Source organism: Bidens hawaiensis, unplaced genomic scaffold, assembly GCF_021521415.1.
Source record: "Bidens hawaiensis isolate Kalapana, Puna unplaced genomic scaffold, B.hawaiensis_p1.1 tig00023694_1, whole genome shotgun sequence".
Lineage (NCBI taxonomy): Eukaryota > Viridiplantae > Streptophyta > Magnoliopsida > Asterales > Asteraceae > Bidens > Bidens hawaiensis.
The window spans coordinates 248,365-260,806 of NW_027493724.1; the positions used below are offsets into that span (position 1 = coordinate 248,365).

General features: G+C 37.7%; 1 protein-coding gene across 1 annotated transcript; it reads left to right on the top strand.

The window, feature by feature from the left end:
• Positions 1-4,778: 4,778 nt before the first annotated feature.
• On the top strand, positions 4,779-7,102 carry LOC143567893 (GDSL esterase/lipase At1g33811-like). Its single transcript, XM_077054174.1, has 5 exons — positions 4,779-5,414; positions 5,690-5,814; positions 5,927-6,175; positions 6,262-6,526; positions 6,610-7,102. Exons 1-5 carry the CDS (start codon positions 5,126-5,128, stop codon positions 6,831-6,833), a joined length of 1,152 nt encoding a protein of 383 aa, XP_076910289.1. The 5' UTR covers positions 4,779-5,125; the 3' UTR covers positions 6,834-7,102.
• The last annotated feature ends 5,340 nt before the right edge of the window (positions 7,103-12,442 follow it).

The following is a 12,442-nucleotide window of genomic DNA, read 5'->3' on the forward strand; positions in this document are numbered from 1 at the left end:
GCAGAGGCAAGGCTAAACCACATGTGATCACTTTAGGTGTAGGATTTATGCTTAACTGAATGAATCTGTGTTTCTTGTTTAAGAATTGGATTGAAGTTTGATTGAATGTGTATTTGTCACACCCCCGTCTAGGGCCAAGGAACGTGACTCAATAGTTGGTATCGTAATTGTAAATAGATCAGAGTTGCGTTAATTTGCGGAAGACTTATAAAATTTTAAGGATCGAAAATGTAACTTATATAAAAGACGAGATTATAAACACCCGTTTAAGTTGTTACAAAACATTTACTTGTTTAATATTTACAAACCACCATATTAAGTTTACAAAATGAATCCGAGCCATCGGATATATCAATAGCGCTTCGACACTCCAAGCGTTAAACTTGTTCACCTGCAAAATGTAAGAAAATATGTCAGCAACGAATACTGGTGAACACGCTGACGCAAAATAACTTATTTTACTTTATTACCCCTCGAGACTACGCCTGCCTCGGCCCAACGTGGCTTAGGAATAACAAAGTCAAAACAACACATTATAAACTAGAGCCTCTACGCTAGGTTACCTCAGTAAACACCGCAGCGTTCGACTTAGTTAAGTACCCGTAAATATACACATAAGGTCGTACTCCCTGCAGGAGAGCGTCCTACGACCAAGGGTGGTGCGATCATGCCCATACATCGCATAGTACCACCTATGTAAGGATCCAGACATACGTATACCACAGCCTGAGGGCTAGGTTTATACCCATAGTTATAACGGTTTTAGGAACACATAGTTCCTTGTAAACAATTTCACATAACAAGTTTGACTCATTTAAAAACAAGTTTAAAAGTTTGGGGGCGTATTCACATTGTCTCTTTAGGATCGGCTTCACTCACCGTCCAAGGGTCTTTCCCTTTCTTTATCTCGCACCTATAGTACGAGTATAAATATTTGTTAGTCGGATACACGATCCTGCTCAAGACCTTTAGTCTTATATCTCAATCCTCGATTGAACATTTAGTTCAATTCTTTATTTACTTAAAAACTTCCAGTTTAAAAGTAAATTATAAACCTTTAGTTTACATTGAAAACCCGATGTTTCTTCTTCTCCAAAAAACGTAATCTTTTCTTTTATTATTTAAGAATACTCTTTATTCATTAAATAATATTTTCATAACAAAGAATATATATACATATATACTTACACACATATATGTAATTCACAACATTCAATACTCAAACTTTCATTCGTTTCTTTGTTATGTTTTCTTTTCTTTTCTTTTATCGAGGCATCGAGTATAACCTCGACTTAAGGCTTAAGCCTTGAATATAATATTGAATTATATTGTATTCATTATTACGCCTAACCTTAGTGGCGTATCGAAACTCTAGAGAAATAAGCAGCACTCCGACCCCGCTTTACTTTTCTTGATCAACTTTGATATGCCAACTTCAACACTCGTCGGCACGTCTTTCGGGACTCTTTGCCATTACAACCACGCCTTCTTGATGAATGAGGGTGGAGGGTGGCACAACTTTGAGGAAACGTTGTATACAAACAAGAGATTCGAGGCACGCTTATCGAGGAAATCGTGGCACGTTTTACGAGGATTTTTAGAGAGAGAATGGTATTTGTAGAGAGAGGTTAGAGAGCTGGGTTTGGTGTGGAGAATGAAGTGCCCATGGTCGCTATTTATAGACCTCAAATTGGGTCCCATCGCGCTACGCGATAGGTCCCTGGGCAGGCCCATCGCGTACCGCGATATAGACCTGATGACGCAGAGGTGTAGGCCTGCCACGTGTCGACACTGCTCCACGTGGCAACACGTGGCGGCAGTGTTGCAACGTGGTGACACGTGGCAGCACATGGTGCCACCGTGTGCCACGTGGCACACATTGTCAGACACCCCATCGCGGTACGCGATGGGAGTCTCTTCTGACTCATCGCGTAGCGCGATGGGTCAGGAAAATAGATTTTTCATTTTTAACCCTCAACTTTGGAATTTGGCAATTTTAGTCCCTAGACTTTGGAAAGTTGATACTTTGAACTCGAAGTTTTCACGTTGTTACAGTATTTAATCTAGCTTTATGTTTGTTTTAATTATTTAAACAATTGCGTATATGAGATTCTAGTTTATCATCAATTGATTGGTTGTGCTCATCAACATTTAGGATTAAGTTCTTATAGTTAATGAACTGTTATCTTTAATCATTGATTTACTTGCAGTCATATATTAACAAACATGTAATTAGGTAGAATAATTTCAGTTGCGTCAATTCATCGGATTAGGTTCCGTGAATCAACACAACCAAACTACTGTGTCTAGTAATTGCTTATCAATCTTAATTGATGATTCATGTCTACGTGTTTATCCAATTGATAGGATTCACAGTTATTCAATTTATTGCATACCCGAACTTCAAGTGTGCCACTCTTTTCTTAGTTGTTTTACAACTAAAAGTAATCGCATTTTCATCAAGCAAATCCTCACCTGTCCACCTTAGTATAAATAATTAATTAATTAATTAGTGAGCAATGAATTTGAACTAGATTTTCCTTTAATACCCTGAGGAGACGACCTTACTTAACCGCACTGGTTATATTATTTGTATTTATATTTTATAAATACTTGTTATTAATTAGAGCACGATATCTACATCATTTGCCATAGAAAGGTTTTTATCATTTGTGTTTGATGCATCTGCATCACAATTTAGTGGCCTAAAACCAAACCAAAACCGAATTTTCAGTTTTGGAAATTTCGATAACCGTTTGTTTAGGTTTTTCTGGTCCGATGTGGTTTTTTCTATTTTGTCATTTGAGCTTGAAATTGTTGGGCCAAAGAAAAATTGGCCAAAATAATAAATTTCACGCTAAATATTTGAAAATTATTAACTAATTCATTATTATACATTTGGGATAAAATATCATCATCATCATCAATATGGGTTATACTATTTTTTAACTTCTTATAAATTATTTAAATTAAAAAACGATAAGTGAAAATCTATAATTCTTGTGTTTAGTTCGTTTTTTTTTGGGTTTTAATTACATAGAAAACAAAATCGAACCAAAAGTTTCGTTTTTACAAAAACTTAAAACCAAACAATTGGCATATGTTTCGGTCCAACTTTTTTGATGTGGATCGGTTTTTAGATTTCTTGCGCACCCTTACCACAACTTAATCCAAATTACTTTGCATGGATCTCCAATGACACACATGTCCGCATGATCATTATATACACAACCTTTGAGGCTTCCTTTTCGCATGTTCAAGGCATCATTGCTCATGACATACGGGTCTCTTTTGAACGTGCTTGTGCTCCACACACCTCACGAGAGTACCATCTTAAGACAACTTATTAAGATACATAGGTATGAGACACCCCTTGCTTATCTCAGTCGTGCACACGAATATGCATTTGTACTTGCGAACATTGATGAAACGGTCAATGACAAAGACTTTAATCTGTTTGTAATTCTAGGTCACTTGGTCATATCCCAAGTGATTGTCCAAAACCATGACCCATCTACATTTCGTGCCAACCCAAATACCAACTTTGTAGATATCCATTTTAATTTTGCAGATATACGTCACTCTATTGCTGGCACTGCTTGGCATATATCCTGATATTGGACGCAATGTTTCAAAAGTCGTTAGGTAGTCCCTAGGCGGCTGACCCCCTTGGAGGGAGTATTCGGAGTACTCGGGGAGTACTCGGAGAGTACTCAGACATGATAAATATAAAGAAAATTAATGTTTTGGGTAATATATATATTTCAAATATCATAAGTTTACTAATATTTATAACAAAATAAGTGAACATCAATATAAATAAGAGAAATACAAATTTAAATACAAAATTATTCTAAAAAATGTTAATAATTAATTAAAAAATGATATATGTTCTATAATATTATAAAAATACGAATTATGCTGTATTTTTAAGTCAAAATAGGCCCAAGTTAACCGACTAGATGTATTTATGGCTGATGTTGACCACCTTTGAATAATTTTTAGTAACTAGACGGAGTTAAAGAAACTCCACTCGGCACCATACCTTGTAACAAGTACTCGGAGAGTACTCGGCCTTGTAGACCTACTTTTACAACATTGATTAGACCTAATAACCATGCATCTAATATCAGATTTATCCAGTCTTGTTGTTTCACAGGCATACTATGGTAACAACACTCCATGTTGGTAATGGTAAGTGACTTCTCATTCTTTATACCGCTCCCCTTAATAAGAGATTAAACCGAATGAATACTTTGAAAAATAATATTTTTTTATCACACACTATTCATAATTTATATTTTTTGTAATATAAGTTTTTACTTATTCAAATGCTCTATTCATTCCAAAAAAATATTTCTTACTAGTTAAGTTACTTTTTTTTAGGTACGATTATTTATAAACATTGATCTAATTAGTCTACTTTGTTGTTTTCCATGTCAAGTTACTTTTTTTTGAACGACCAACTAAGTAACGTCGGGTACTCCGTTCGCGGTCCCCATTGGCTAAAGGTAGCCCGAGCCGGCCACTAGTCTGGACGGACGGAGCCCCTAGCGGTCCACCTATTGAGGGATTCACCGGATAAAACCCGACCCCCACGCCCGCCAAATGGCACGACAGCGAAGAGCCGGTAAAACCGGGTGAGATCAGGACTTGAACCCTGGCAAGCCAGGGTCATCCCTCATATCTCCCATATAAATTAGTGATAGTGAGGTTTGAACCCCTACCTCTTACTAGTAAAGTGAGTGCTCTACCATTAAGCCACATCCAATTTGTTCCATGTCAAGTTACTATTAGAACATCTCAATAAAATAAAAATTCCTATATAAAGTTATGTATTGTTTGGACTTATATGGGAGCCATGATAAAGGTGCAAGACATGCTGTAAGCCTCACATGAAGTACACACTCTTTCAAGTAGCCGCACCCAACATTATTAATTGGTTCATAAACCCAACTCAAAAGTGGGTTCTATCCATCTCTAACCATAAACCGTTCACCTCCATCTCACGGGCTAACGGGCAATTCTTTTATTACAACATAATAATAATAATAACAATAAAAATAAAACCAAAATAAATGCCATTTTACAAATTTACCCCTCAAATGGTCATATATATATATACATGCTACACCGATCAATGCATGATCAAATTAATATGGGGAGTTTGATGAAAGAGTTTGGGTTGTGGGCGTTAGCTCTTTCCTTGTTAATATTAACGGGAAAGAGTTGTTCACAAGTTATTACGTCGCAAGTTCCGGGTTTCTTCATCTTTGGTGACTCGTTGGTTGATAACGGTAACAACAATGGGCTTGTCACTCTTGCTAGGGCCAACTATAGACCTTATGGCATCGACTTCCCTCAAGGCGCAAGTGGCCGCTTTACTAATGGCCGAACTTTCGTTGATGCATTGGGTTGGTTTCTCAATCCTTATGCTACTTTTCACCTTCTATAATTAAAAAACATCTAGTGTATTTATAAATAATTTCATTAAATTAATTTTCCTTTTTTTATGATCATCTAAAGATATACTCTTAAATCCACCTAACCCTCCTATTGCGGGATTTGAACCATTAACCTTCAAAAGGAGGGAACGTTTATAACACCACCAAATACCATTGGACCAAATGACTTTTAGTTCATCAAATTTAAATATTATTTTTAAAAAAGCTTAGAAATTCCATTGCAGCTCAACTTCTAGGATTTCGAACTAACATCCCGCCCTTCGCAAGAACTCGTGGCAGGGCAATACTTGGTGGACTGAATTTCGCATCTGGAGCTGCCGGTATCCGTGATGAAACCGGAAATAATCTTGTAATGCTACTTTCTTAATTTTGTGTTCCACTTTTCATACTTTTTTTCTTTTACAAAATACTGCATTAATTTAATTCCTGACCAAAATTAAAATATATGTGCATATATATAGGGGGATCACATTACAATGAACCAGCAAGTAAATAACTTTGGGACCATAGTGCAGCAGATGAGGCCTTACTTTAGAGGAGATAATAATGCTTTGGCAACTTACCTTAGCAAGTGTATCTTCTACTCTGGAATGGGAAGCAATGACTATCTCAATAACTATTTCATGCGCGATTTCTACAACACCGGGTCCCAATTCACCGCGCAAGCCTACGCAGATGCACTCATTCATGATTATGCTAATCAGCTTACCGTGAGTATTTTTTGATTTAGTCGGCTAAACAATGCTATCATGTTATTTTTTTTTGACGTATATTATCCGGTTTAATTATTCATCAGGCATTGTATAATTTGGGCGCACGAAAAGTGATAGTAACTGGTGTTGGCCAAGTTGGGTGCATACCTTATCAGCTAGCTCGGTATAATGGTACCGGTAGCAGCAGCAGGTGCAATGAAAACATAAACAATGCTATCCAGTTGTTTAACTCAGGCCTACGGAAACTTGTAGATCACTTTAATAATGGTGGGCTTCAAGGCTCACAGTTTGTTTACTTGGATTCTTATCAAGCAACCAAGGATCTTATCCTCAATGCTCAGTCTAATGGTATCTATTTATGACTACATATAATTAATTTGCTTTGAAAGATGTCTTACTTGATATAAATTGTATATATGTATGTAACCTAGGATTTGAAGTAATTGATAAAGGATGTTGTGGAGTTGGAAGAAACAACGGTCAAGTGACATGCCTTCCTCTTCAACAAGCTTGCAGGGACCGCTCAAAGTACATATTCTGGGACGCGTTTCATCCGACTGAAGCTGCAAATATCGTGACTGCAAGAGTAATATACTCATCAAGGCCACCAACATATACATATCCAATTAATATTCAACAACTAGCGTCACTATGATGCGCGTTCTTTAGTATGATTTGCTTATGAATTTGGATTTGTTATTTCATGGTTGTTTGAATTTGATTAAGAACTGTGTTGGTTCGGTTCGAACATGTTTCTCCCATTCGATGTTTGGTTTTGTAACACTACCAAGTAGTGACTCGAATAATTCAGATTAAAGAAGTGCTCACGGAACGTTCATAACATGTAACATACTCTGATTATTCTTCTGATGCATGTCCTTCCCAATATTGTTCCAACCCAATGTCCCAATATTGTTACAGTATATAGAGATGAACGAGACCCGTGAGCCCGATGCTAATAAACCCTAAAATACCAAGAACATGTGTTTCCTCCATTGACTTTGACTAAACATATTGCTAGTTAATTTCCTAAGTATCTAGTAGTAGTCTGATTGTCTCTGATTAACTTCCTTTGAATCTTTGATTGTAAGCCTATAAAAGTATTGTATTGGATATCAAAGAAGCAATTTACTGAACGAAAATCTTAATTCCATTGATAAAGCCATAGGCTATAAATACAAAAGCAAATAAACGTAACTACCAACTAATTGCTAGAAAATAGGAAATAACAAAAAGCAATAACAAACTAAGAAACTATCTAAAGAATAGGAAATTCAACTGCACGTGCATGACCAATTCTAGCTTTATTATACCAAACTCCAAGTGCCTCCAATGTTACTCTAATAGTCCCTTGACTTATCTTAGTCTTTCAATCCCTCCCTCAAACAAGACTGGGTTTTCATGTTTTGTTTGCCTTTGAGAGAGCACATTCCCAACTCTTCCCTCAGCTTCAGAAACACATCTCTTTTAAGAGCTTTGGTAAAAATATCTGCCACTTGATAATTTGTACCACAAAATTCCATCTCAATCTTTCCTTCCTTAACCAAATCCCTGAGAAAATGAAACCGTACCCCTATATGTTTACATCTACCATGAAACACCGGATTTTTAGATAACTTAATGGCCGAAGTATTATCACATTTGATGCTCGTTTTTTCTTGCACTTCAACTCCAAGTTCTTCCATTAAATCTCTTATCCACATCACTTGGCATGCACACATCGCTGCTGCTACATACTCTGCTTCGGTTGACGATAACGCAACGACACTTTGTTTCTTTGAAGACCATGCCACAGCAGCTCCATTCCACATAACTAAGTAACCCGAAGTACTTTTTCGATCATCCTGGTCACCCGCGAAATCACTATCGGTGTATACTTTCAGCTTACCCCTTCCTCCTCTTTTATACCAAATACCGTAATCAACTGTGCCCATTATATACCTCATTATTCTTTTAGCCGCTGCCATATGTTTGTCTGTAGGTTTGGACATAAAACGACTAATAAAACTCACCGCGAACTGCAGATCAGGCCTGGTAGTTGTAATATACATTTAGCTTCCAACCACTTGTCTGAACAAAATCTCATCTACGGGGTCGCCTTCTTCTTGACTCAACTTGCTTCCCGGTACCATCGGATTAATGACAGCATTACATTCTCCCATATTGAACCGAGATAAGACCTCCAATGCATACTTTCGTTGAGAAATATGAATACCGGCAATAGTTTGCACCACTTCTATTCCAAGAAAATACCTCATCTTCCCCAAATCACTCATCTCAAACTCATTCTTCATTGAGTTCTTAAACTCAATTAACATCTTCTCATCATTACCCATATAGATTAAATCATCTACATACACGTTAACATATAGCACCTTCCCTTCGGATTCTTTAAAAAATAGCGTGTGCTCCGATTTGCTTCTTTTAAAACCTTCATCAACAAAATACTTCTCAATTCGGTTAAACCAAGCTCTCGGAGCTTGCTTTAACCCATACAACGCTTTCTTCAATTTATACACTTTCATCTCTTCCCCTTTAACCACATATCCCATCGGTTGTCGAACGTAAACTTCTTCATCAAGCTTTCCATGCAAAAAGGCCGATTTTACGTCCATCTGGTATAAGTTCCAACCTCTTTGAGCCGCGATTGCTATCATCATTCGTATGGTATCCATCCTTGCCACCAGAGCATAGATTTCTAAATAATCAACACCATACTCTTGCCCGTAACCCCGTGCTACCAATCTTGCCTTATGTTTGTCGATCTCATTCAACTTTGTTTTGAACACCCATTTTAACCCAATACATTTGGCATCATCAGGTAACTCAACCAATGACCAAGTTTCATTTCGTTCTATCGCTTCAATCTCGACATCCATGGCCGTTCTCCATTTTTCATCTTTCACCGCTTCGTCATACTTAATCGGATCTTGATCAACAACATCTTCAATCACATTCGCTTCTTCTACATCCGTTAGATCATCACCTGACACATCATCACCTGTCACATAATCTTCCAAGTATCTAGGGGGTCTTCTTTCTCTACCCTCCCTGGCAACAACATTACTTGTACTTGGAACATTACCCGTATCTAAATCTTCGGCTTCTCCTACATCATCTTCGGCTTCCTCTACATCCGATTATCATACTCTTCACCAATATTATAATTTCCCCAATATATGTCTCAACTCCTCCTTTCTCTCCTTTGTATTTCCCCAGTCCCATTCTTTATTTTCTTCGAAAACTACATCTCTACTAACCACGATCTTCATTGTCTTAGGATCCACAAGCCTATAAGCCTTGGATTCCTCGCTCACACCCATGAGAATACACACAAAGCTTCTGTCATCGAGCTTTATGCGTTTCTCCTTTGGTATGCGAACATGGCCCAAACACCCCCAAATTCTAAAATGATCAACTGATGGCCTATTTTTCACTCCAAGCTTCTTCCGGTGTTTTATTTAATAAGGCTCGACTTGGGCTTCTATTAAGCACATAAAAACACCACACGGCTACCTCGGCCCAGAAAATTTTAGGCATGTTTTTGGCTGCTAAGAGAGTGATTAGCATACCTATCACAGTTCGGTTTTTACGTTCCGCCACACCATTTTGTTGTGGCGTGAACCGTGTAGTTAACTGCCTTTTAATACCACATTCTTTAGCAAAGTTATCAAATTCTTTTGACAAGTATTCTCTACCTCTATCACTCCTTAAACATTTAATAACTCTACCACTTTCAACTTAAACTTTACTCTTAAACTCCTTAAACTTCTCTAAAACTTGCGACTTTTCAGACAATAAATACACCCAACCCTTTCGGCTATAATCATCGATAAAACTTAACAAGTACCTTTTTCCCGTGTTGGATTGAGGTGTGATCGGCCCACATACATCTGAGTGAATCAACTCCAAAGGTTCGGTTGCACGCCACTTCGGGATCGCCTCTCTTGTTTGTTTTCCAATCAAACACTTTCCACAAACTGAGTCATCCAACCGAAACTGTGGAAGATCCCTCACCATTGCTGTTCGTTGCAGATTTCCCATCCCCCTTTTGCTTAAATGACCCATACGTTCGTGCCATAATCTTGCAATATCTTCATCGGCTACATAGTTGCACCCGTCACCCCTTTGATTTGAACCCGACCCTCTCGTTTCTTCATACAAAGGGAACATTCGGTTGGAGCTCATTCGGCTTTGAAATAAATACCCCTTTTCTGGGTGATACACCTTACATGTATCCGACTGAATAAAAAAAGATAACCCTTTTGTTGAAGTTGCCCAATACTTAACAAACAATTTTTCAAATCGGGAACATAGTACACATCGTTTACAACGAACACCCCTCCATTAATCACCATTCGAATACTTCCTTTTCCAGACACAGCCATCCTTGTGTTGTTTCCCAACTTAACAATGGTGGAGAATGAGTTATCCATATTCATGAACCTTTCCCTTATTCCACACATATGATTCGAGCAGCCCGAATCTAAAAACCAAATGCCGTTTTTGGTTTCTTCACCCTTTTCGGTCTTAACCATCAACATCACTTCTTCACCCTCATCGAAACCTGCGAAATTAGCTTCTTTGGAGCCGGGACATTTCTAAGAAATGTCCCAACTTATGACACCTGTAGCATTCTATCGTTTCTTTATTGAAAGAACCCCTTCCACGTCCACGTCCCCTACCTCGTGGACTAGATCTGCCTCTTCTGCGACCACGACCGATCGAACTTTCACCATCTTCCATTTTAAAGGCTTGTTCTTCATCGTTTTCACCTCTCTTAAACTTTTGTTCGTGAACCACTAGACTACTCTGCAACTCGTCTATGGTCATCTCTTCCACATTTTTCGATTCTTCAATCGAAACTACTACGTAAGTATACTTCTCACTTAACGTTCTCAGTATCTTTTCGACAACCTTTACGTCTTCCATTACTTCCCCATTACTCCTCATCCGGTTTGCAATGGATAAAACCTTACTGAAATATTCCGGTATGGTTTCGTTATTCTTCATCTCCAACACTTCAAAGTCTCGTCTCAACTTTTGTAACATAGACCTTTTCACACGTTCATTCCCAGCATACCTTTTTTTCATCGATTCCCAGATGGCTTTGGAGGTGCTACGATCAAGGATCTGTTCGAAAGTCACCCTGTCGATGGCTTCAAACAAATAGTGTTTCACCTGCCGGTCTTTCATTCTAAGATCTTCTAATCTCTTTCTCTGGGCTTCACTTTGAGCAATCCCGACTGCTGGCTCGACAATTCCAGGCTCGATTAAGTTCCACACTTGTTTTGCACGCAACAAGTTCTCCATCATCTCACTCTAGTGTTCGTAGTGACCGTCGAACACCGGTATTTTCATTATTTCGTCACTCATATTTGCGGAACTCTCAATCTCACGAATAGAAGGACTTTCGCTCTGATACCAATTATTGTATTGGATATCAAAGAAGCAATTTACTGAACGAAAATCTTAATTCCATTAATAAAGCCATAGGCTATAAATACAAAAGCAAAGAAACGTTAACTACCAACTAATTGCTAGAAAATAGGAAATAACAAAAAGCAATAACAAACTAAGAAACTAGCTAAAGAATAGGAAATTCAACTGCACGTGCATGACCAATTCTAGCTTTATTATACCAAACTCCAAGTGCCTCCAATGTTACTCTAATAGTCCCTTGACTTATCTTAGTCTTTCAAAAAGAGCCAGATAGGTTAGAACTTTGAGGAATGCATTATGAATTACTATTTCTCTCTTGATTATCTCTTGCTCTTCTGTTTTCTATCCAAATTAATTTGGCTTGTATCATCTATGTCTGTTCACTAAACGAGACAGTTTCTCCACCACAAACTTAATTAACGGAGTCAAATACATAAAGATTTATAATGTAAACTAGTAGAACTTTTGTGACTAAAGAGTATCAAGTTATGTTGTAGGTTGTCTCGTAACTTAAACGCCTAGATTCAAAGATAAGCTAGGCTTTCCCGTAACTTAAACGCCTAGATTCAAAGAGAGGGTAAAAATTGCAAGCTGGTGAGTTAAAGTTACAAGTAAATAAAGGATGGTTATGCAATTCTTAACAATGTCTCACAATCCCATTGGCAATCAAGAAGCAATTGAATGTACACTCAAACTGATATGAATGAGAATTAGATAAACATGAATTGAATTGAATAATCTGTACTTCGATTTATGTAAGAATATGATACATCAACAAACAGAACTGACCTCGTTTGGGTCAAAAGATCCCAAAAAGACGTG

Coding starts and splice junctions, on each gene's coding strand:
- LOC143567893 (XM_077054174.1), top strand. CDS start 5,126: ATGCTACACCGATCAATGCATGATCAAATTAATATGGGGAGTTTGATG. Junction 5,815..5,926: donor ATGAAACCGGAAATAATCTT/GTAATGCTACTT, acceptor GCATATATATAG/GGGGATCACATTACAATGAA. Junction 6,176..6,261: donor ATTATGCTAATCAGCTTACC/GTGAGTATTTTT, acceptor ATTATTCATCAG/GCATTGTATAATTTGGGCGC.